Source organism: Cervus canadensis, chromosome 24 (assembly GCF_019320065.1).
Source record: "Cervus canadensis isolate Bull #8, Minnesota chromosome 24, ASM1932006v1, whole genome shotgun sequence".
Lineage (NCBI taxonomy): Eukaryota > Metazoa > Chordata > Mammalia > Artiodactyla > Cervidae > Cervus > Cervus canadensis.
In genome coordinates this window covers 45,491,639-45,518,528 of record NC_057409.1, presented here as the reverse complement: position 1 = coordinate 45,518,528, position 26,890 = coordinate 45,491,639, and the positions used below count along the sequence as shown (strand labels likewise).

The 26,890-nt window shown below is 39.9% G+C and overlaps 1 protein-coding gene across 11 annotated transcripts in view; it reads right to left on the bottom strand.

Annotated features, from left to right (window-relative positions):
* FTCDNL1 (formiminotransferase cyclodeaminase N-terminal like) overlaps window positions 1-26,890 on the bottom strand; it is a 155,408-nt gene that overhangs the window by 83,805 nt on the left and 44,713 nt on the right. For all 11 annotated transcript variants that reach the window (XM_043446068.1, XM_043446069.1, XM_043446067.1 and 8 more), the window contains 2 exons: window positions 26,656-26,751; window positions 25,044-25,196 (listed from right to left, as the gene is read on the bottom strand). In XM_043446068.1, the coding sequence (XP_043302003.1) occupies window positions 25,044-25,196; window positions 26,656-26,751 (249 nt within the window). The remainder of the gene's footprint in view (window positions 1-25,043; window positions 25,197-26,655; window positions 26,752-26,890) is intronic.

Genomic DNA, 26,890 nt, shown 5'->3' with positions numbered 1-26,890 from the left:
GGTGTACAGTTTAGTCACATTAAGTGCATTCCCATCACTGTTATAACCATCACCACTAAAGGGTATATAATTCACACAAATTTTAAAACTCAAAGTTTGAGCAAATTAACTTTTCCTTGGTTAGTCTCATAATAAAAATTTATGTACAAGGCTTTCCTGGCGGCTCAGATGGTAAAGAATCTGTCTGTGATGCAGGAGACCTGGGTTCAATCCCTGGGTCAGGAAGATCCCCTGAAAAAGGGCAAAGGAAGATTCCCTAGAGAAGGAAATGGCAACCCTCTCCAGTATTCTTGCCTGGAGAATTCCAAGGACAGAGGGACCTGGTGTGCTACAATTCATGGGTCGCAAAGAGTGGAACACCACTGAGCAACACTTGATACTTTAAAGGAGGCTAGAATTTCTAAGCCATTACAAATCTAATTCCATAAGGAAAATTTATCACCAAGATGAAGGAAATCAGTACCTTCAATTTTTGAACAATTTTATAACAGCTTCAAAATGTGTATACTGTTAGAAGAAAGAAAAATTTAAGAATACGAGGGTCAGATCTGCACTGTCCAATATGGCAACTCCTAGCTACATGTGCCATTAAATTTTAATTTTAATTAATTAAAATGCAGTAAGTTTTTTTCAGTTGCAGTAGCCACATTTCAAGCGCTCAGTAACCAAACGTGGGCTCCCTATTGAACAGCATATATACAGAACATTGCCATCATCACAGAAAGTCCTTCTAGATAGCAGCCCTGGGACAGATATTCTGTAAGAAGCCTAGTATCTAAATACAATTTCATGGAGGCTACTCTGAATATCAATGCTTTTTCACCTTCTTCTTCCACTTTTATATCTAGATTCTGTCTCTGACCTTATCTTCTCAAGGTAGATTACAGAATTGCTTTCCTGTTTTTTTCTAGAGAACTGCTTCAGGGAACTGCTGTTTTCATGTCACTAAGTATAGTACCTGGTAAGCAACGATAGAGATAACATAATTTATTTTCCTGATGTTTTATTTTAGGTTTTTATTGTAGGTATTTAGGGAGTTTGGGTGCTGGCCTGGGACGGCAAGAGTGTGGGCCTCCTTGATTTAGAGGTGCATCACGGGACATCCAAGGCTGAGACGGAGCCTTTAGCCACAACAAGCATAGGAAACCTCAAACTGCAATTCTGAAGTCTGGTATTTGTTTCTTTATAAGGTAGACTGCCACGTTGATTGGGAGGTGTGAAATGTGGAGGACATTAAAAAAAGATTTTGTACCTCTGCATCATACAAAATCTAGGGAAATGTTCTTTCTCTGAGTCAAGTAGGGACGCCAGCATTAGAAATCCCATGATGTTGTTGACACCACAAAGCCAAGAAAATCTCCCAAATTTCCTAAGTGATCTCTGCTTCTTTAACACTACTTTAAGATACTAATGGACCACAGGTTTCTGGGGGGTGGTTGGGGCCAGATGCCAGGGACACAAACAGTCAACAGAGCTTTAGGAATTGCAGGATAATCTTTAGGCAGTTACCTAAATACTCCCCTCAAATCTGGAATGGCAGAGAGCTAGGGTGGCAGAAGAAAGGGAAAGTGGTTTAGAAGAGTTAGTTAAGACATCTTAACATCTGACGACTCTCCAAATTGTTCCCATCACTGATGTTTGGTCCAACCGTAACTCAGAGTGACTCACACTTTGGCTGCTGCAGGAGCCTAAAGCACAAACTGTGATGGGAAAGCCTCTCCTAAGTAGAGACAATGTGACCTGTCTCCTGGCTTGGCCCAGCTCCTGACCTAGACAGGCCAGCGCCTCCACTTGGAGTCACAGCTCTGGAGTACAGCATAAGCGTACAAAGCCCGCAGTGATCTAAAGAAGGAGCCTTGAAGCTGGTTCCTAAAGAGCAAAGCAAGGGACAAAGATGGTTGCAGTAGCAGTTGACAGGATTGAGGTCAGGGGTACATAGTAGAAATAGCACAAGCTTTTGAGGCCAGAAGATACTGGTTTGAATACCATTTCTATTCCTTAATAGCTGTTTGAGATCTTGAGCAATTTTTTTTTTTTTTTTGCCATCTCTGAGTTTCAAGTTCTCTATCTATAAGATGAAAAAATTAAAAAAAAAAAAATCTTCCTTTAAAGCACCAAATCCTTATCTAGAAATCTGATGATTAAAAGGAACAAAAATAAAAATTTCCCTTCCCTTTCCTATATAAACTGTATTTCAGGGTAGCCAGATAGCCTGAACTGATGAGGGAAAGATTTTTTAACTGAGAAAAAACCTCTTAACTAATAAATGTGGAAGAAAGTATTCAGTTCAGTTCAGTCACTCAGTCGTGTCTGATTCTTTGCGACCCCATGAATCGCAGCATGCCAGGCCTCCCTGTCCATCACCAACTCCCGGCCTTTACTCAAACTCATGCCCATCAAGTCAGTGATGCCATCCATCCATCTTATCCTCTGTCGTCCCCTTTTCCTCAATCCCTCCCAGCATCAGGGAAGAAAGTATTAGAAGATCACTATTTTGGATCTCCTAAGAAAATAACTGTTTCAGGGCAAAGATCATCAATGGATGAAACCCTCCTGAAAAGTCAATTACGAACAAAGGGAGTTCATCTTTACATCACTAGATGTGAGATAACCAGACACTATGGCTTCCTCATAGGATACATACAAAACTCACTGCCTACCTATGAAGAACTTCTGCCAAAAAACAAAAAACTCTTCAAGCCAATCAAACCTCTGGGGCTAACCTGAAGTTTGTAGGAAAAGAGAGGGATAAAGATACAAATTACATTTTTATACCACCACGGAGCAAACAGATCCAGAATGTGGGAATTCCATAGCACAACTGAGCCAGTTTCTGCAACCAGTGAATCAGAAGGAAAAAGGTGTTGGTGGGGGTGGGGGGGGGGGTGGTGGTGCGTGTGGGGAACTGGATTATATCAAAAGAGACAGGGATACAACAATCACCTCTATGTGTGAATCACATACAGATCCAGATTCAGACAAGCCAATCACAGAAAGACGTTTGCTTGGATTACATACTGGATATTAGATGGTACCAAAAAAATGATCATTTTGATGGATACTGGCATTGTGGTGATATAAAAATATGTCCACATTGCTCAGATATTTTAAATAAGCCAGGGTGAAGGAATATGACTTCTGAAACCTGCTTTAAAAAAACCTTTAATAAAACTAAAAGATAAAAGAGGGAGATAAAGAAAGAGGAAAGGAAAAAAAATAAAGGAAGTAAAGAAACAAGAAAGAAAAGAAGCTATCCCACAGAATGGATAGAGAGATTAAGATTAGATAAAGATTAGAAAAGCATGGATTGAAGACAATGCTGGGTGCACAGTACCCAGTACACATTGCTTCCTTTCCCCTCTTCAAGCCTACCCCACTGTTCTGAATTCTGGAAATTCTGAATACCTTCCTGGATTGGTATGTCCCTACTTACTCAAAATTTCCACATATTTAAACAACACTCCTCTACCATTATCTCTTCTCCAGCAATTCATGATGGAAAGAATCAAACTTAATTTTTATTCTTAACCCACTCCAGTACTCTTGCCTGGAAAATCCCTTGGGCAGAGGAGCCTGGTGGGCTGCAGTCCATGGGGTCGCACAGAGTCGGACATGACTGAAACGACTTAGCAGCAGCAGCAATGAAATTTTATTCTTATAAATTCTTAATTTGTATTCTTATGATAATGAATAAGACATTTCATTATTCTCATGCAATGAAAGACAACCAAGGCCAAAATAACATTTAGCTTTAGAGATAGTACACTATACTCTTCATACTCAAGGAAGTAACTTTTATGTTTCCAATGACTGTAACCCAAAGGCCCATGGAAGGTTAACTATTTGTAATGCCGTTGAAGGGTAAATTAGATTGCCTGAATTTCAGAGAAATGTCTTAAATTTGTCTCAAATCTCAAATGTCTCAAAGAAGAATACTTGCTAGCAAGGTATTTTACTTGTTATACGAACTGCATTTTAAAAAAGGGTTTTAATTTTATATTTTATTTTCACAATTAATCTATGTAAAAATTATCCCCTGTACTATAATTACAAACGCTCACATCATGCAAACAAACAGGCCTGTTAAAGAAGATAAAACCATTGAATCTTAAAGCTCAAGTCTCACAGTTTTTAGGTGAGTGGCATTGTTTAAAGGAATAGTTCTGTGTGTGTTTCCTGTAAATCGGGTGTTCCCCCAACAGTGGAATCAGGCGTTTCCAGAGCAGGGACTTTCCACATTTTCCACGAGTCCCAAGAAACCAGAACTTCTGAACGTCTCCCCGCTCTGCCGTTGCCCTCCCCTGTCCTCCACTGTCTGGACTTCCCCCAGCTTTGTCACTGCACTCCCCCATCCTCCACTGATTGCATCTCTCCCTCTCATGTTCATACAGTGGGCTTCCTGGTTGCTCAGACAGTAAAAAAAAAAAAAAAAATCCATCTGCAGTGCAGGAGACCTGGGTTTGATCCTTGGGTCGCAAAGATGCCCTGGAGCAGGAAATGGCTACCCACTCCAGTATTCTTGCCTAGAGAATACATGTAGTACAGCTTTTATTGATAGAACATCAAATCTAATCTACTTGTATTATATAGTTAATCGTGGACTTTTTTCCTCCAGCTAGGTTTCAAACTCCCTAAACAATCAACATTTGTTAAGTTGAATGAATTGAATTTGGTTCCTAAGCACTTTGCAGGTGCTGGACGCTGCAAACCCGAAAGAGCAGCATCCATTCCCAACCTACACGTGATGCTAACAAAACGAGAACAGGGTTTAAGACCAGCAGGCACACGATGCATCCCTAGTGAGAAGCCATGGGATCAGTTTTCCATCACCAGCATCACGTTTTACGCACTGTCTTCCAGCCCCCAGCTGTCAGAGCACCTGAGACAGTCAGTAACGTCAGAGAGGAAAACATCTGACTCGCCTTGTGCCAACAGAGTATGATGTCATCCTGCTGGCTTGAAACAGATAAAGCAAAACCGCAGCTTCCTAAATTGCTCTTTATTAAAAGACCAGTATTCCCTAGTTTCTCTGCCATTCTTGACAACTTTTCCCTACCACTATTATTTGTATTTCTGATCTTTCCATTTTCACTAGTCATATTCTAAAAAGGCTGATTCAATGACAGTATTTTAAAACATAATGCAACCTTTATGGTTAGCTGATCTTCTGTACTTGAAAATGATTTTTTGTCATTTCTACACATGTATAACTATCATTTACAGCCTTACCTCTAGAGACTTCTATTAGTTTGATTACTCCTCTTTGCAAAAGGAGAAAGTGTCCTCAGCACAGTGTGACCGGAGTTTCATATCCCTAACATGAATGTTTACTTCTGAGCCTGTAACGGACTCAACTGTGCCTGAAACGTAGTATTTTATTGAGAATGTACAATATTTAAGACAGTATTTAAGAAACCATTTTATTAAATGTATTCACCTGCCTTACTTCATGTCTACAGAAGTATCTGACATCATTCTTTCTCTTTCTGCTTTTGTTTCTTTCAGGAGCATTTCAGGACTACTGATGTAAATGGAGTTAAGATTTAACTGTTAAACAGAAACTGCATTTCAGAAGCTCAAGGAACATAACTGATATGCTTGGTTTTGTTACATTTTTGATAGCAGTCAAAATGCACAGCTAGGAAAAACCTCAAGCCTGTCATTCCCTTTCCACTAGGAATAGATAAATTCTATTTCCCCTGGCCCACAGTCTGAAAGTAAGGCTTATTATTATTATTTTTAAACCAGAACTCTAATGATACTCAAAAAAGCCTACTGACACATTCTCATCAGGACATACCAATCAAAAAGTGTATTTTTCAACCCCATCACCTCACACTCAATAAAAAGCAGAGGGAAAAAAAGCACAGAATCTAAAAATTAAGCTGAGTGCTAGACTTGAAATCTTACAAGCATCCTCTAGTTTTAGTATAGCTATCTTAATATAGCCAAGTTTCTTGTTTAGTTGATTTTTTTATTTATGTATTTTTTAATGAGAAGGAAAAAAAAAAAGATTCTCTACCAGAAGCCATAAAAATCTCTCAGATGGTAAAACAGATAGCCCTAAAAGTTTTTGCCTAAATTCATACACATACCTAAAATAAAACTGGCCGATTAATCTTGCTACACTACTTTGAAAAAGAAGACATTTGAAAATACAGTGTAGTTGTGATGCTTTACTCTCTCTAATTAAGTGCAGACTAGGAAAAATTATTCTTAGTTTAGTCTATGGAAGGGGGGTGGTGGTAATTTCTCTCTTTGCAATTCAAAATTATTTTAAAGATGGAGTGTTTCTTTTCCAAAGTCTTCATTAAACAGAGCTGTTAAGAATTGTCTCCCAACCATCCCCAAAGAGCACAAAGCTACCCAGTATTCGCCCCATATGCTCGGCTTTGAAGTGTGAAGCTGTGACCATCCCACCAGACTCTTACGCCACCATCAAAGCCATCTCATTATGCCCAGCGCTGAGAGTTAAAGCGCAAGGCCGTAACCACTCCAACACAAACACTGCATTAACAAAGCAACCACAATATTCCTCCCCCACATGGCTAGAACTTGAAGAAATTTTTACCATATGTACACATGCACGAGATACGAAAATTTATTGTGCTAGAACATCATTGAGAAGTACATTAAACATGCTGACTAGAACTGGATGCTATTCTAAGGGACTGGAAAAAAATAAAATGCAGCTGATCTTTATGATGAAAGAACAGAAACATTATGCTGAAAAACAAGATCAAGTGCAATTCCTAAATTGAATTTCTACTGACACATTCTGTGGCCTGTTCTTTCTTGAGGGAGCAGAAAACAATTTAGCCGGGTTTGGGGGGGGGGGGCGCAAAACTGCTGCTGCGTATCACTGGATGCTACTGTTGACTCTATCGCATCTCCTTTCTAAAGGACAAATAAGCTTGCAAATAATGCTATGCTGACAACAGCGTCTGTAATTCAAAATGAATAGTACTTGCTAAAAGAACGTCATTTCACTTGTGTCTCTGAGCTGTCAATTTACCATTGGCATGTCAGTAAAAGATAAAATGTAAAGAAAAAAACTTGTTATGTATTAACAGAAACAAGGTCAGAATAAGCACTTGATTTTCATATAAAAATTAATCTGTGAAAATATTTTGAAATATTTGTACCTAAAGATTCCATTCCTTTTTTTTTTTTTGCTCTAAAGAAATCCTTACATTTGTATACAAGAAAGTATATTCAAGAATGTTCACTGCTACATTATTTGTGTTGGAAAAAATGAGAAACAACCTGAATGTCAATAAATAGAATAGAAAAAATATGATATATGCATATTATGATAACTACATAGCAGTTAAAGGGAATGAACTAGATAGATAGATTTCCATGATATCTTGCTGAATATAAAAATTATAGTATATAAGAATCTTAAATATTATATGTATATATATGATATATACACTATACATATATAAAACACAATCACTTTGTTGTATACCTCAAACTAACAATTGTAAATCAACTACACTTCAATTAAAAAATAAAATAAAAAAATTTTAAGTGATAGTACAATAGTATTTAGACTACAAACATATACAACAAGTACTATATTGGACTTTTGAGTGTATACATAGGTAGAAATAAGAGTATGGGGAAAATTCTTCACCGAATGTGAGCATACTATGCCGTAACTCGGCAGGGATGTAGCTGATGGACAGAGGTGAACTTTAACCACATCTGTAATGTTTGAAATTTTGAAAAAGAGAACAAAAAGTTCTAGGCAAGGTCGAGTAAATAAACAGTTGTGAGGATCCTCTGTTCTGTTGCTATCTTGATGGAAAACTATGAGTATTTCTTAATATTTCTAGGTCTGTTTTCCAGCTACAGAATGAAAAAATTGGACCTATCCTCATGTGCCCCAAAAACCTTAGCAATTCATATAATTGCATGGCAATATAGGTATCCATAAAAATACATGAACCCGCCTGCCAATGAAGGTAGACATAAGAGATGCGGGTTCGACCCCTGGGTCAGGAAGATCCTCTAGCGGAGGGCACAGCAACCCACTCCAGGATTCTTGCCTGGAGAATCCCATGGACAGAGAAGCCTGACATGCTATAGTCCATAGGGCCACACACAGTCAGACAGGACTGAAGCAACATAGCACGCATGCGTACATGCATTTACTGTTTAGTTTTTATTTCTTGGTGGTGCCACGTGGCTTGTTGGATCTCAGTTCCCCGACCAGGGACGGAACGTGGGCCACGGCAGTGAAAGCCTGGAATCCCAACCACTAGGCCACCAGGGAATTCCCACACACACAGATCTTTATACCCAAGAATCTTACTGTTTCCTTGCATATAACATATACTTTCTTGTTATTCCTTTGTGGAGAATATGCTGCAGATTTCGTGCAGATATGATACTCTCTCTTTAAAGAATTACGCTTCCTTGAGTGACCTAACATGTGGAACTTACACTGCATTCAGCCACTTGCTTTATTGTGCCCCATGTACACAACAACAAACGGGTGCTTGCTCCTGTTTCAGGTGCAGATTTCATGGCCCAGCTTTCTTGGCGGGGAGGAGCTCTATTATGCTTCTCCTACAGTCCCCATAGCCTGTCCGATGGTAAATGGAAACACAACAGGCACTCCAACACTGCTGGGATGCTCACAAACACCTCTTCATTTACCTGCATAGCAATTCTCTGAAATAGGAGCCGAATACCATTCTGCAAGATAAGAACTGACATGGAAGAAGCTGTCTACTACAGGACTTAGAATTTTAGAGTTGAAAGCACTTCACAGATCTTCTGCCTGAGAGGTTTGCAAACATCTTGTCATGCAATCCCTTTCTCAAGAGGTACTTTATTTAGAATCTCAATAGCACAAAGCAGAGAAGAGGAACCCACTGTCTTTACGGTGGAGGGGGACAGCCTAGGCCCCCACTGCTCAGCAAGCCCCTGCATAAGGCCACAGAGAATCACCAAAAATAGTGACAGCTCTTTCCTGGTGCAAGGCAGGAGACCAGGGGCTTTACTTATGGGCATTATTTTTCATAACCATCCTGACAGGATGATATTATTCCCCATGGTATAGATATAAGACCAAAAAAGACTATAAGAGAGACTAGACAATTTTCCTTAAGTCAGTTGGCAAGTAAGTAGAACATTTACGTTTGAGCTCAGGTTTATTCAACTCCAAAATCCTTATTTTGTCCACTTACCATCTGGCTTCTCTGTCTAGCCATTCAATGTGATATAACTGTTTAGGTCACATGGATCAAAAACTCGTGGGCATATATATACTGTAAAGGGTGGGTGGGATTGAAATTGGCCTGTGGCTTCCTTATAGTGCATCCACTTCAGAAGGACTTCTCATTCTCTTTCAGTGAGGATGTTAAGAAGCTGGGACTCCCCAAAAGAGCAGTTCAGCTGAGACATGGCTAAGCTTTGGGGATGGCCAGGAATCCTCCTGCTGGCCAATGGATCAGTGATGTGTAAACAGCCTTCAGTACAAAGTCAACTCCCCACAGCAAGGGGCGGTAAAGGTGGCTCTTCCAGCCAACCAGAGATACCCAAATGCCAAACAAAGAGTTCTCATGAGGCAGTTTGGTCTTCTCGTGCATGTCTGGCTCTCATACATCTCCCATCTCCCCGGCCACTGGCCAGTGTCAACACTCAACAACCTCTTAGTAGTCTCACGTCTAGCCCTACCTCTCACCACTTGCCCCCAAAACAGGGCAAGTCCTCCCATCCCCCATCCACAATCTGTCTCCTTTTTATCTCCTCTCAGGGGATGCCCATTTCCAGGCACCCATGCCCACCACTTTAAATCTCCTTCCGAAAGTCTATAAACAATAAATGCTGGAGAGGGTGTGGAGAAAAGGGAACCCTCTTACACTGTTGGTGGGAATGCAAATTAGTACAGCCACTATGGAGAACAATGTGGAGATTTCTTAAAAAACTGGAAACAGAACTGCCATACAGCCCAGAAATCCCACTCCTGGGCATACACAGCAAGGAAACCAGAACTGAAGGAGACACATGTACCTCAGTGTTCATTGCAGTACTGTTTACAATAGCTAGGCCATGGAAGCAACCTAGATATCCATCAGCAGATGAATGGATGAGGAAGCTGCGCTACATATACACAATGCAGTATTACTCAGCTATAAAAAAGAATGCATTTGATGCATATATATGGATATAATGCATATATCTGCTTATAGTGCATATATATGGAATTTAGAAAGACAGTAATGATGACCCTATATGCAAGAAAGCAAAAGAGACACAGATATAAAGAACAGACTTTTGGACTCTGTTGGAGAAGCCAAGAGTGGGATAATGTGAGAGAATAGCATTGAAACACGTATATTACCATATGTAAAATAGATGACAAGTGCAAGTTCGATGCATGAAGCAGGGCACTCAAAGCCGGTGCTCTGGGACAACCCAGAGGGATGGGATGGGCAGGGAGGTGGAGGGGCGTTCAGGCTGGGGGACACATGCACACCCGTGGTTGATTCATGTCGACGTATGACAAAAACCACCACAATACTGTAAAGTAATTAGCCTCCAATTAAAATAAATTAATTTAAAAATAATAAAATATCTTTAACAAGTAAAAATAAATATTTCATAGACTCAGTGAGAACAATATTTTATCTACCGTCAATAACATGTGTCAGAACTCTGTGCTGTTTGAACTCAATAAAGTGTACCATGTGTGGGATAATAAATAGATAAATAAATCTCCTTTTGAAGGAAAATGCTTCTTGCTCACTACTGATGTTTATTTCCACATGTAGCGAGTACTGCTGGTCTTACTGGCTGTTATGAGTTTAAACTCTGCCGCTGCCAAATTCATCTGTAGAAGTCATAGTCCCCAGGATATGAGAATGTGACCTTATTTGGAAGTAGGGTCATTGAGCTATAATTAGTTAACATGATGTCACATATCGGATTAGAGCAGGGCCCTAATCCAACATGACTGGTGTCCTCATAAAAAAGGGAAACTTGTACACAGACAATATACAAGAAGGACGCCATGTGAACATGAGGAGGGCCATCCACAAGCCAAAATGGAACAGACCCTTCCTTCCCTCCCAGTGCTCAGAAGGAACCAGCCCTGTGACGACACCCTGAGCTTGGACTTCTAGCCCCCAGAACTGTGAGATGATAAATTCTTAGGGTTTATATCACCTAGTCTGTGGCACTTTTGTTACTGCAGCCTTTAGGAAATTACAACACTTGGCCTTGCTCCTTCCCAACGCCCATTCCCTGATGTGGAGTTTGGGAGAGAAGTGCACAGAGGCCTGCTCCTCCCTCTTCTCTTCCTTCTTCGGAGCTAGCTGTCAGCAGGAAACGTCCATTCCACTCCATCTCCTCCTTGCCATTAGCTTGCCAGGGTCGGGCCTGCGCTGTCTAGTGCTGCCTGTAACTGGTGGGATGTCTAATCCTCCAGGTGGGTAAGCCAAACTGTCACATTAGTTTTGTCAGTAATAAAGTTAGTATTTCCACTTCTCATCTGCCTTTCTCTACTGTTGAATTGGGAAAGGAAGACGAGTGCTATTTGTAATGCTCTCCTCCCAAAGCCCACCCCCAGTCCTCATCTTCCTGGGAGCAAACAGTGAGGTGGCCTTCCTTCTTTCTTGACTGTGTTGCTATGGAATAAACTTTGTAACTTGCTTTCACAAGTCCTATCTTTTTGGTTGTCAAAAATTCACACATGAGTTAATGATTTCCAATTTCTCCATCTCTTTTTTTTTAAATTTTCTTTCTCAAGCCTTTATCAAAAGGCCTGTATCAAAAGGCCTGTATCAAAACCTTTTGTATACATATATATAAACACTATATATATTATCTGTATTTTAAAACACTTACTAATTTTTGCCTAACTAAAAAAGTTGTGATACTCTGGTTCAAGATGGCAGAGTAGAAGGACATGCATTGATCTCCTCCTGCAAGAGCACCAGAATTGCAACTAGCTGTTGAACAACCATCAAGAGAAGGATGCTGGAACCCACTATAAAAAGATACCCCAGTCCAAAGACAAAGAAGAAACCACAGCAAGATGACAGGAAGGGCGCAGTCACAATAAAATCAAATCCCACACCCACCAGGTGGGTGGCTCACAAACTGGAGAAAAATGCCACCAAAGAAGCTCTCCCACTGTTGGGAAGGTTCTGAACCCCACGTCAGGCTTCCCAGCCTAGGGATCTGATAAAGAGACTGCCGATCACCAGGGAATCTGACTCTGAAGGCCAGTGGGATTTGATTACAGGACTTCCACAGGACTGGTGGAAACACAGACTCCAGTCTTGGAGGGCACAAACAAAATCTTGTGCACACCAGGACCCAGAGGAAAGAAGTGAGCCCACCGGAGACTGAACCGAAACCACCTGCTAGTGTTGGAGGGTCTCCTGTGGAGGCGGGGGTCAGGGGCTCAGCTCAGCGACAGGGGCATTGGCAGCAGCAGTCCTGGCAGGTGCTCTTTGCTGTAAGTCCTCTTGGAGGTCACCATTAACCCTACCATACAGGCCACAGAGGGCTGGGCCACTGAGGCCAAACACTCAACCCTGCCCATCAGTAGATCATCAGATTAGAGTTTTTCTGAGCAAGGCCCTGCCCACCTGGGCAAGACCCAGTTTTTACCACTGCCAGTCCCTCCCATCAGAGGCTTACATAAGAGCCTCCACCAGAGGGTGGACAGAAGAAGCAAGAAGAACTGCAATCCCACAGCTAGGACAAAAACCACACTACAGAAAGTTAATCAGGGTGAAGAAGCAGAATGTCCCAGATGAAGGGATCAGATAAAATCCCAGAAAAACAACTAAATAAAATAGATACAGGCACCTTCCAGAAAAAGAATTCAGAATAATGATAGTGAAGAAGATCCAGGATCTCAGGAAAACAATGGAGAAGATGCAAGAAATGTTTACCAAAGACCTAGAAGAACCAAAGAACAAACAAACAGAGACGAATAACACGCTATGGTAGGAATCCATAGTAGAATAACTGAGGCAGAAGCACGGATAAATGACCTGGAAGACAGAATGGTGGAAATTACTACCACAGAACAGAATATAGAGAAAAGAATGAAAAAAAAATGAAGACTGCCTAAGAGACCTCTGGGACAACATTAAACACACCAACATTGACATTAGAGAGGTCCAAGAAGCAGAAGAGAAGCAGAAAGGACCTGAGAAAATATTTGAAGAGATAAGAGCTGAAAGTTTACCTCACACGGGAAAGGAAATAGTCAGCCAAGTCCAGGAAGCACAGAGTCTCAGGAAGGATAAACCCAGGGAGGGACACCGAGACACACAGTAATTAAACGGACAAAAATTAAAGACAAAGATAAAACATTAAAAGCAACAAGCGAAAAATGACAGAAAACTTACAAGGAAACGCCCATCAGGTTATCAGCTGATTTCTCAACAGAAACTCCACAAGCCAGAAGGGAAGGGCAAGATATATTTAAAGTGACGAAAGCAAAGAAGCTACAACCAAGAATACTCTACCTGGCAAGACTCTCCTTCAGATTTGATGGAGGTATCAAAAGCTTTCCAGACAAGCAAAAGAGAATTCAGCGCCACCAAACCAGCTTTAAATCAAATGCTAAAGGAACTTCTCTAGGCAGGAAACATAAGAGAAGGAAAAGACCTACAGAAAATAAGCTCAAAACAATTAAGAAAATGGTAACAGGATCAAACATCTCGATAATTACTTTAAATGTAAATGGATTAAACACATCAACCAAAAGACATAGACTGGCTTGGTGGATGAAAATGTGCTTGTATGTACTTCCACTTATCACATCATTCAGCTTGACCCCCCAAACTGTATGTAATTATTTTATATTGCTAGGTTAATCATGTTCCCATTACGGCTTGCAATTGTAATTATCTTTTATTTTTTGTCCTGCTGTTGACTGTAAAAACTGATTAACATCTTTTACTATTGTGATTATGTAACTATTACTCACTTAATACCACTGTATCATGATTGGTCAACAGAAAAATAATAGAATTCTATATCATCAAAACTATCATTTAATAGAAAAACCTGTGATCACTTTTTAATATCCAGATGAAAATCAGAGTTATCTTGGAATTTTTTGAAAAATACAAAGGCCCAGATACTGCTTTTTTTCCCCAAAGCTCCAGATATGTTTCTAATGAATACTCATGTTTAAAAACAACTGGACTATATGATGATCTTTTACTTTTTTGTTTCACTTTTTCTATTTTATATTCAGGGCTCCTGTTTCATTTAGTTTATGTTTTCCAATTTCTCCATCTCTCCTTTTTTTTTCTGATGTTTTTCCCAAGCTTTTATCAAGCACAGTAGAAAAGCTTTTGTATATACATATATAAATTTTATGAATAATACGTGTATCTTAGAAAACATGAATGTTTGCCTAACTAAAAAATTTATAACATTATGACTCACGTGTTTGACTTAGTGTGAAAAGAATGCTAGATTTCTAATGAAAAAAACAGATATGCAATAAGCAACAAAGATTTACTGTATGGCACAGGTAGCTATAATCAATATAACAACCTACAATGGAAAATAATCTGAAAAATAATATATGTGTATAGGTATAACTGAATCACTTTGTTGTGCACCTAAAACACTGTAAGGTCAGCTGTACTTCAATGAAATATATATATTAGGAAAAATTTTAAAAATTAAATTGCTCCTAAAAATTCACACACAAACATGGACGGCTACTTCCTCACTCTCATTATAACAATTCTATTTTTCTCAAGGTAGCAGATAACTTGGACTATCCAGGAAACTGTCATGTATAGAGTATGAGGGTAAGAGAGGCACAACAATTTTTATCTTGAGATATTACCTGACGATATATTTTGGTTAATTAAAATTGGAGTGTGAGTTATTTAATATATGCAATTTTGAATCAAACAATAAATGAAAATCTAATAAATAATGCTACGATTATTATGAAAGCATTTCACGACAACCAGTGTTGTCGTCATTACCATTATCACGTACTCTGGGTCTCCTGAGAAGCACACCCTCACCTGCCAAGTGGAGACCAGCTGGACAGGCTGGTGGACACATGAGGGTGTCCAGAGACTGGTGCTGGTGCACTTCATCTTACAGGCCCATCAAGGCCACTAGCATCACTACATTATTTCTTCAGAATTTTTTTATCCTAGTGGCCTGGAAATCACTGCATATACTAGGAAGGAGAGATGGAAAGGACTTCAGGAAAAGCAGAGCCAAGGTTAGAGGTCTAGGTTCAAAAAAGTTAGCATCATATCAATCATCTGCTATAAATCCTCTGTTAGGTCAATATTCTCTAAAACAACATTGGCAATAACATAAATGTAATTTCTGGGTGCTACACACACACACACACACACACACACATATATATACTGAAAATCACACACACACACACACACACACACACACACACACATATACTGAAAATCAGAAAACTTAGAACTCCTAAACTTTGAGACCCAAGACCTGCCTATGCTAGTATAAAGGGTGAGTGTTAACATCTCCCACAGTGACCCATGACTAATCCTGAGTATTCTAGGAGACCCCCTTCCCTAAGTGAAGTGGTGGTGGGGTAGGGGTCTCCCAGTTTTAAACTATAGACTTATAGACTAGGGAAGAATTATGAGAAGTATAAGGTCAGGCAGCAAAGATTTCATGAACTCCACCTACTCATCCCAATGAGAAGAATCTTATAATACACACGTCTGCTATGCTAAGTCACTTCAGATGTGTCTGACTCTGTGAGACCCCATGGACTGTAGCCCACCAGGCTGCTCTGTCCATGGGATCCTCCAGGCAAGAATACTGGAGTCGGTTGCCATTTTCTTCTCCAGGGGATCTTCTCAACCCAGGGATCCAACCTGTGTTTCATGTCTCCTGCATAAGAGACAGGTGGGTTCTTTACCACTAGCACCAACTGGGAAGCATAACAATTATTTTATTAATTAAATAAAATAATAATACACTTATTCCTGTCAAAATTTTCAATAAAGTCTATTCAGTACACAGCAAGAGTGAAACAGGGAAGAAAGAAAAACCAATACAAAGGTGTGTTATCACACCAGTCTTTGCTGTGAGCAACTGGGGCTTGGTCTTGCTGGAATGGGCCTTAGAATTGTCCATCCACAGGCTCAGGTACCCCACTGGCTGAGGGGTGCCCACGGAGTGTTTGTTAATTTACTTGGACTTCAGGCTGCTGCAGAGCCAAAGTGATAGAAAGGGAGCAGCTTTTGCAAGTATGACTGTGTGCGTCGGTAACTGCCAGTCATGGTAGAATAACCTAGTTTATCCCAGTCCTCTCATTTGGCTTTTTTCTTCTTCATGAGTAGCTCTGTTTTACAGTGGTAGATATAATCTTGTTGCATTTATTAAGCCTGTAGCAATATGCATTTATGAACAACCTAGGAACTCTTCTTTGTAGTTAAAATATACTCAAGTTGCTAGAAATCAGTTTGGGTATTTTAAGTACTTTCCCAATCCATAATCCCTTTTTTTCCAGCTTTTTGTCTGATGGCAGTACCCTGTAAATCTCAAAGTAAATGCTATGTCCTAAAACTACGTCAACATGTGCTTGTAAAGTCAACCATTATTTTTATGCTGTGGCAATCAGAGCAGTGTTAATGGCAGAGAGAACAATATCAGAACTCAACATCCAAACTCACTAATCGCAACGAAAGCCAAGGCTGTTTTATGAGACAATCTCCATAGCAACTGGAGAATCAGAGTAGGAAATTCTTGAAGTGAAAAGTTGTTCCTGATTTGCCAGATCAGCCCATGTTTTGACAATCTGTAACAAGGTAATCGAAGGGTCTTAAGACTACCACACAAGTGTTGATGTCGTGTGAATCTGTCATGGCACATGTTCTCCAAGACATAAAAACACTTGAAACATCATCTAACAAGGCTGATAAATCTAATCAAATTCATTAATGGTCATATATTTTAAGGTAAATTAAAAAAAACCAATCATGTAAGAGCTAAATCCTTATTTACGTAACTTATTTAACTAGCATTTTATCTTTCCAATCTTCTAAATAATGTCAATTCGCAAAGCACTATATAAACATTATTTCATTTGATTAATCACATAAAACAAAAAGCAAGTTTCCGTATGATTTACAATATTCATAGCTATGGTCTAGACTTTCAAAGCAGAATGTTATGAAATCACAGGTTAGTTAAGCCCACTTTCACCGGCAAATCATTGGGGGGATTTGTCAGAATACCTCCTGCTCTGACCCCGCCCCTCCATCTTAACTTAGTCCTTCTCAGGAAGGTTTGCGTCTGAGTGAGATACAAGGTCACATTTCAGAGACACTGTCTCTGGCCCATGAAACACTGAGCAAGGAACAAGTGGAAAACATACACGCGGCGCAACGGCCCACAGTAATCAGTCTATAAAAAAATAACTGAAGCCTAGAGATTGAGACTAAATACCTTTGATTAAGAGTTAGAAGTCAGAAAAAAGAATAATGTTCCTGTAAATGTATCTTTGGTTCCAATTAGGTGAATTCATTGCACTCTTGAAGGATCCAAGATAATCAAAATCACCAAGAGGAATCAAAGAAGTAGGGACTTCCAAGTAAAGATGAGAGTGTAGATCCATCCCTATGTTTACTTTCACTTCTTCCAAAAATCCCAGAAAAAAAAGATGTCAAAGAGATCTATTTGAAAAGCATTGATTCCCTCAAACAAACAGAAATGGAAGAGGAAGCGATGGCATTGGAACTTGGAGAACGGATATAAGACAAGCGGGAGACCCTGGACAGCAGAGAAGCAGCCTGACTTACAGCACAGGCACCTGGAAGTGGTCAGAACTGGTGACCTCACTCTGGGATAGAAGCTAAAGGCCAGCTCCAAACAGGGAGACTGGTGGGAAGTCTGTTTAAGCAGCAGTTAGATCCCATCCCCTCCACACGGATGGGCAACTGGCAGGAGACACAAGAGGTAAACACTATGTATGTCTGGACTAGGGGATACAGCTGAGGGCAGTGGGGATTCGTGAAAAGAGGGGAATGAAGGGAACATTTACATACTAACTGCTGAGACTCTTCTAGCCTCTTCTGCAACTCAGTTCCTAAATCATGGACAGCTGAATACTCCAGGCTGAAGACTGGTGGATTCTTCTTTAGGAAACCTGAAAAACCCAAGAAGAAAGACCCCAAAGATACTGAAATAGGAGTTCGCCAAAGAAACAACCTGGCCACAAACCTCACTTGCATCCTCAGATTATCCATCAGTCTTTCAGTGTCCACTCTTGGAGGAAGCAGCCAAACAGTGATCATCCGACATCTGAGGAAGGTTTTAAAACAAAACAGGAGAAAGCAACCTGGGGGTGTAAGTGGGGGTAGGGAGGTAGGTAGGGAACAGACAACATGCGGAAAGAAGAAACTGTCAAAAATGATACAATGCTACTATTCATGAGATGTGACCAGGATGTTATTTAGAAAAATGAACACTCAGAGAGTAAATAAAAGCACCTAGAAATCAATATAGAAAAAATGAAAAACTTATTGAAGGCTTTTGATATAAAGTAGAGGACATTTGCAAGTAATTATTGTAAAAATTCAAAGTGATTTTAAAAAGAGAGAGAGAGAAAGTAAGTGCAGAGAACCAGTACAGAGTTCCAGTAACCAAATAATGGGGCTTCCAGAAAGAACTGAGAAAACAGAAGAAGTCATCAATGGAATAACTCAAGAGAACTTCCAGCAACGAGGGATGAGCTTCAAGGACTCAAAGGACCTGCCAGGCGTCCAGCATAATGGATGAAAACAGATGCATGCAAAGGCATGTCACAGAAATTCAAGAACGCTAGAAACAAAGTGAAGATCTTACAAGCTTCCAGAGAGAAGGGACAGATCATGTACAAAGATCAGGAATCATAATGGCTTCAGAAGTGTCAACAGCAACATGGAAATAAGAACTGATACAGTCTTCAAAATAAAGGAAAATCACTTCTAACATATAATTCTATATCTAGGCAAACTAAAAATGAAGGTAAAATAATGGCATTTTCAGACATGTAACTTCTCAAAAATTTATTCTCCTCCTCCCCCCCTTTTTTTACAAAGCCAGTAGAGGATACATTCACTAAAACAAGGGCATAAAATAAGGGGTGGGGGGAGAGAAGATGTGGGATTCAGGAACCAGGGTATCCAAACTGCAGAAAGATGAAGGGAAAACCTAGGAAAATAGTAATAGGAAATGCTATGATGACAGTTATCCTCAGCAAATTTAGAGTAACTGGTTCTAATTGGATCAGGTCAAGGAGTTCTAGAAGACAGTTGTTTAAGAAGACAAAGTTTATAGAACAGTCAATACATGATGTGTTTTATCTGAATGAGTGGATAAATGTTATTATTGACAGAGTCTGTGGTTAAATCAGTGGTAAGTATATAAAAAACGTAAGTAAACAATCAAAAAGATAACAATCAATTCTAGCAAAAAGAAAAGGTTTTACAGAAATGGTAAAATAATGAAAGTCTAAATGTTTCATTGTGAATAATGTTTCCATAGTTACAATAATGTGACCACTAAATACTGATCTAAAAAATGTGAGCGTGTGTGTGTATGTGTGTCTGCACGCACACTGGGGGTGATGGATGTGGTGAAAGGAAGCTAAATTCTCATCTTCTGCAATGAGAAGTCAATAGACAATGCCTAAAATTAAAAAAAAAAAAATGAAGTACCAAGATAGGATTTGAATCCTAAATAATAAAAGAATTGAAAGTACCTGGCTCAGGGGAGAAGGAAATAGAAGGATGTGCACAGTAAGGGGGAAAAGGAAGTTATGTAGGTCTTCAGAGTCAGAACAGACTATGTACATTTGGCTTTTAACCAAGTTTATGCATCATTCTGATCACAAGAAAAAGAAGCAAACGGAGGACAGGAAGGAAGAAGGGAGGGAGGGAGGGAAGGACGGAGTAGGGAAAAGGAAAACAGGGAGGAGGAGGAAAGTGTTAAGAGAAACAATACGGATAAAAATGAAATAGAGCCTAACAGATCAAATATGGCTTTTAGAGAAAGTGAAGCAAAGTTCTTTTTAAAATTACAAGCTTTAACTAAATATAGACTAGATCCCTGTGTCTCCTTTTTTACGTGGCAGCATCTGTAAGTGAAGACACTTTCTTACCACTGCTTCGCTCCCCAAGCCGCAGCCTCCTACAAGTCTCCCCACTCTCTCCCTTCTCTGTTATCTTAGGCTATCACCTTTCCCAACTGCTCTGCCTGCTTCTTCCCTGATCTCCACCATGCAGGCAAGTAATCTGTCTAAAGTTCAAAGCCAATCATAGACTTTCTTTCTTAAAACTCTTCAACAGTTTCCACTGCCTTTAGGATAAGGTTTGAACTCATTAACCTGGTATATAAAACTTCATGATTTCACCTCTGATCACCTTTGGAGCTTTATTTCTAAACATTCCCACCCCACCCCATCTCTGAGCCCCACGCAGGCACACTGCAATCCTTTGTAGGTCCAGGCTGCTTCCACCTCTAGAATTGCTGCATTGCTGTGTCCTAGAGGTGGAAGTACTGCATTTTGGACTCTTTTGTTGACTATGATGGCTACTCCATTTCTTCTAAGGGATTCCTGCCCACAGTAGCAGATAAAATGGTCATCTGAGTTAAATTCACCCATTACAGTCCATCTTAGTTCGCTGATTCCTGGAATGTCGATGTTCACTCTTGTCATCTCCTGTTTGACCACTTCCAATTTGCCTTGATTCAGGGACCTAACATTCCAGGTTCCTATGCAATATTGCTCTTTACAGCATCAAACCTTGCTTCTATCACCAGTCCCATCCACAACTGGGTGTTGTTTTTGCTTTGGCTGCATCCCTTCATTCTTTCTGGAGTTATCTCTCCACTGATCTCCAGTACCATCTTGGGCACCTACCGACCTGAGGAGTTCATCTTTTAGTGTCCTATCTTTTTGCCTTTTCATACTGTTCATGGGGTTCTCAAGGCAAGAATACTGAAGTGGTTTGCCATTCCCTTCTCCAGTGGACCACATTCTGTCAGACCTCTCCACCATGACCCATTCGTCTTGGGTGGCCCCACACGGCAGGGCTTAGCTTCACTGAGTTAGAGAAGGCTGTGGTCATGTGATCAGATTGGCTAGTTTTATGTGATTGTGGTTTCCGTCTGTCTGCCCTCTGATTCCCTCTCTCAGTGCCCATCGTCTTACTTGGGTTTCTCTTACCTTGGACCTGGGGTATCTCTTCACGGCTGCTCCAGGAACATTTAATGAAAAGATGGGCTCAATAAAGGACAGAAATGGTAGCGACCTAAAGAAACAGGGGCTTCCCTGGCAGCTCAGCTGGTAAAGAATCCGCCTGCAAAGTGGGAGACCTGGGTTCAATCCCCGGGTTGGGAAGATCCCTTGGAGAAGGGAAAGGCTACCCACTCCAGTATTCCAGCCTAGAGAATTCCATGGACTATACAGTCCTTGGGGTCGCAAAGAGTCGGACACGATTGAGCGACTTTAACTAACAGAAGCAGAAGATATTAAGAAGAGGTGGCAAGAATACATAGAAGAACTGTACAAAAAAGATCTTCATGACTCAGATAATTACAATAGTGTGATCACTCACCTAGAGCCAGACATCCTGAAATGTGAAGTTAAGTGGGCCTTAGGAAGCATCACTACAAACAAAGTTAGTAGAGGTGATGGAATTCCAGTTGAGCTATTTCAAATCCTGAAAGATGATGCTGTGAAAGTACTGCTCAATATGCCAGCAAATTTGGAAAACTCAGCAGTGGCCACAGGACTGGAAAGAGTCAGTTTTCATTCCAATCCCAAAAAAAGGCAATGCCAAAGAATGCTCAAACTACCGCACAATTGCACTCATCTCACACGCTAGTAAAATAATGCTTAAAATTCTCCAAGCCAGGCTTCAGCAATAGGTGAACCGTGAACTTCCAGATGTTGAAGCTGGTTTCACAAAAGGCAGAGGAACCAGAGATCAAATTGTCAACATCCGCTGGATCATCGAAAAAGCAAGAGAATTCCAGAAAAACATTTATTTCTGCTTTATTGACTATGCCAAAGCTTTTGACTGTGTGGATCACAACAAACTGTGGAAAATTCTGAGAGATGGGAATACCGGACCACCTGACCTGCCTCTTGAGAAACCTGTATGCAGGTCAGGAAGCAACAGTTAGAACTGGACATGGAACAACAGACTGGTTCCAATTAGGACAAGGAGTATATCAAGGCTGTATATTGTCACCCCACTTATTTAACTTATATGCAGAGTACATCATGAGAAATGCTGGGCTGGAATAAGCACAAGCTGGAATCAAGATTGCTGGGAGAAATATCAATAACCTCAGATATGCAGATGACACCACCCTTATGGCAGAAAGTGAAGAGGAACTAAAAAGCCTCTTGATGAAAGTGAAAGAGGAAAGTGAAAAAGTTGGCTTAAAGTTCAACATTCAGAAAACTAAGATCATGGCATCTGGTCCCATCACTTCATGAAAAATAGATGGGGAAACAGTGGAAACAGTGGCTGACTTTATTCTTTGGGGGCTCCAAAATCACTGCAGATGGTGATTGCAGCCATGAAATTAAAAGACGCTTGCTCCTTAGAAGGAAAAGTTATGACCAACCTAGACAGCATATTAAAAAGCAGAGACATTACTTTGTCAACAAAGGTCCATCTAGTCAAACCTATGGTTTTTCCAGTGGTCATGTATGGATGTGAGAGTAGGACTATAAAGAAAGCTGAGTGCCAAAGAATTGACGCTTTTGAGCTGTGGTGTTGGAGAAGACTCTTGAGAGTCCCTTGGACTGCAAGGAGATCCAACCAGTCCATCCTAAAGGAAAACAGTCCTGAATGTTCATTGGAAGGGCTGATGTTAAAGCTGAAACTCCAATACTTTGGCCACCTGATGCGAAGAGCTGACTCATTGGAAAAGACCCTGATGCTGGGAAAGATTGAGGGCAGGAGGAGAAGGGGATGAGAGAGGATGAGATGGTTGGATGGCATCACTGACTCAATGGACATGGGTTTGGGTGAACTCCGGGAGTTGGTGATGGACAGGGAGGCCTGGAGTCCTGTAGTCCATGGGGTCGCAAAGAGTTGGACATGACTGAGCGACTGAACTGAACTGAACTGAACTGAGAGGTGGGAGTTTTTAAACTAAAATTATATGCAAAATTATGTGTGTGTAGCTATGTATGTATACACAAATGCACACCGTAAAAAATTGCAAGTGACTCTGACATTATTTATAAGTTCCCTGAACATCAACTTTGGACCCTACTTTAAGAACCCCTTTCTTAAGGAATAAGCAAGCTTCCAACTGATATCAAAAAGTTCTGAAATATATCATTCAGAAGTTTAGCACACAAAGCATACGTGAATCAGACATATTAACTGTATTCCACATCACTGGAATGTCCTCCATCACCCTTCTTCCCAAACAAAGTTAGTTAAATTATTATTTTAATGTAGTTTCCCTGAGAAGCAGTTACCCTAGTAGAAAACATCCTGTCACTGTTCTGAGAACGCTGAGATCCTAGAATATGAACACTTCTTCCTCATGAGAATGCCTAAGCATGCTGTTACCCAAAAAATAAAAAAAACTTAAAAAAAATGGATGATCTTAGATGAACAGCTGTGTAGAAAGGAGACTGTAAAAATAAAAACTGCATGTTGGAGCATCAAAATAGTAACCATGTACAGTATATGACTGTTTTTAATCAGCTGAAGATGAAGCTATTACATTTCAAATTGAATGTTATAAATTAGTTCAAGAATGCAGCTGAGCTCACATTTAATTAGAAATGTCCATGTTTAAATCATGAGGTACAGTAGCTGCCAATGAAGTAAAAGGGCAACGGAAGGGAGAGGTACTCTGCCCAGACCCTTCTGTTGTCCACTGTCTCCTACGCTGGCCGAGAATCTGGGGCGGACCAGTCCTGATGTGATGAAGAACTTCATGTACTAGCTAATTTGAGACTTAATATAACCGAACATAATTGTTTTGAAGACAATTAAAATCATTATTCTGGACTGAACAATTCTGAACTCTTCATTTTCGTGTGAAATGTATTTTACCCCATGGTGAATTTTAACTCTTTCTTAGAGGAAAAGTAAACCAAATTTTGGGCCAAGATTTCCCCGGAGAAATAATCCACAGATTGTCAGATCATGTTAAAAATGCAGCACAAGCAGTGAGGTACACCTTTGGAAACAAGCCTCCTTTCCTATTTCTGGGGCTTGATGTAGCTCAGCTAGAGTCCAAATCTACATCCCAAATGTTACACACCTCCCTGTTACCTAAAAATGAGGCAATACCGCAGAGGATTTCTGAGGTCATAGAGAGAAGTCTGCAATCATCCTACAGCGGACTTTCCCCCAAAGCTTATGGGCCTCTGAATCTCATAATTAACCAGCGAGACAGTCCAGGCAAAAGGTCTTTCTTTTCTCCCAATTTGCTTAATTCAAAAACACCTCAAGTGACATAGCTCAAATTTTCCAAATTAAACTTACCCCTGGGGCTGAAATCAAGCATGTGACAGTTCAGTTCTAAAGAAAATCTTAAAGAGAGTTGTGCACAAGAAAAAAAGAGAAGAAAAAAAAAAAATCAGAGGAAAAAGGGGTAGGAGTTAACATTTAAGTGGGTTTTCAACCTCATCATTACCCTTGCTCAAGAAAATAGAACACAGATGGGCGAAACACACCATCGTTCTGCCCTGAAGAGTCTAAGGAACTCATTAGAAACTAGTGTTGTTTCCTCAAGGTCTATCGTGGATTTGTAGGGGGACACAATGATTGACTGGCTGCATCCCACAGCATTGAGAGTCCCACACCGTCGTGGGCTGGAAAGTGGAAGGATGAGTCACAAAGACACCGTGCCACTGCAAGCCCTGAAAGCTTATTGCTGACACAATTCTTCAAGGTCGATTTTTCCCAGGGAACTGAGGAGTGATTATATTGTCACAAGCTGTTCTGATTTGTAAAAATGGTTTCCATTAAGTAATAACACACTTCCCCCAAACTTTCTCTTACTTCTGGCCACAGCGCCACACTCTTCCACTCCGACACCAGAGAGAGGGTAAATGGGAATCAGGTCCACTGCTCCCAGGCAAGGATGGATCCCCTCCTGAACCTCCATATCGATAGACTGGAAGGCTTCCAAGCAGGCAGCCAGAACGGAATTGCCTTAAAAATGTAAAATTTTAAAAAAATAAAATAAAAGCATTAAACTCTCAATTGCATCTAAAGAAGCAGCTATAATTATTATTGTCCTACCAGTTTGTTTTCCTTTCGTAAAATGTACAGAAGATTGTTTTTTCATCCAAAATAAAGAAAAATGTAAGATCCAACATTTCCCCTCTCCCCACCTCCCAAGTGTCATAAAGTTCCCCATATCTTCTAATTCTTTACTTTCCAAAGTGGAAGAAGTAAGCAAAGTTTATTGCTCTTAAAAAAACTTTGTATCTTTTTTTTTTACAATTGGTTACTTTCAATTTTTTTTACTTTATAAAATTAATCTGATAAAATTCTTTGTTATTTTCAGAATATTTTATGAGTTTACATTAAAACAGATAAACATAGCATAGCATCCCCAATTCAATGAACATGAACTTGGGCAAACTCCGGGAGATAGTGAGAGACAGTCAGGCCTGGTGTGCTACAGTTCATGCAAAGAGTCGGACATGACTTAGTGACTGAACAACAAAGACAAAAATATGTTTTTAAAAGTAGACCATAGGTATTTTACTTTTGCTCTTATAACTAGATTTTCATTAAATTTTGTATGTGTGTTAAGTCGCTTCAATCTTGTCCAACTCTTTGGAACGCCATGGGCTGTAGTCTGCCAGGCTCCTCTGTCCATGGAATTATCCTGGCATGAATGTTGGAGTGGGTTGCCATTTCCTTCTCCAGGTTCATTAATTATTCTATCTAAATACATATAGACACCTCAGAGTGTTATTCCTCTTGAGTTTTCATTAGCAGTGCAGTATGACCATTTTGGTCCTGTATTTGCTGAAAATCATTCATCAGCTCTTTGCTTTCCAAACAAACATACCTTTTGAGAAAAAACAATCTGCTAAGTCAAAACCAAGTTTATCTGAAAATAATTTAAATTCTTTACCAAGCAATGCTAGGGATAATACAGATTTTTGTTTAATCAAGTCTGATCCTTCAAATTCAAGCTGTCCCACTAAACCTTACAACAGGACACATGAAACCCATTTCATTTCACCCAATGGACCATCTCAAGATTTCAGGCTCCTGACGCAAAACACAACTGCTTAGCATGTTTCATTTCAAGTCAACTTATCAGTGAAATCAAATTCAACACTATGACTTCACAGGTTAAAACCTGAAGATATTTTTCTTAACCACAAAAACATATGTGATCATCTTCAGGGAAAGAATGTTATTAAATACTGGACCCCAAGATTCATTTTAATGAAGAGGAAGCAGGAAATGAATATCTCAAAGATGCACCCGTTCAGAAAAACGAAGAAATGCAGTTTTGAGGTAGATTTCTTATGCATGGAGAAGAGTATTCAGATTAACACAGGAAATCAATGATTAAGGAGCATTTGGGTCTACTGGAAGCCGACACTTAACCAAAAGACATATATAGAAAAAGAAACTGAAATCTTACCTATCTCCTCAATAGAAGCTGCTATTGTAATAACTGATCTATTATACTCCGGATCAGAAAATATATTGAGCACTGATACTTCAGGATGTCTCTGTCCTATATAAAAAAACAACACATAAATGCAAGAATTTTTTTCTCTGGTGAAACCTTAATACTTTATTTTTCTTGATACAACAAAATTTAGCTTAACAGAAAGATTTGGGGGAAGGGGTGACCTCTGAAGTGACACTGACTA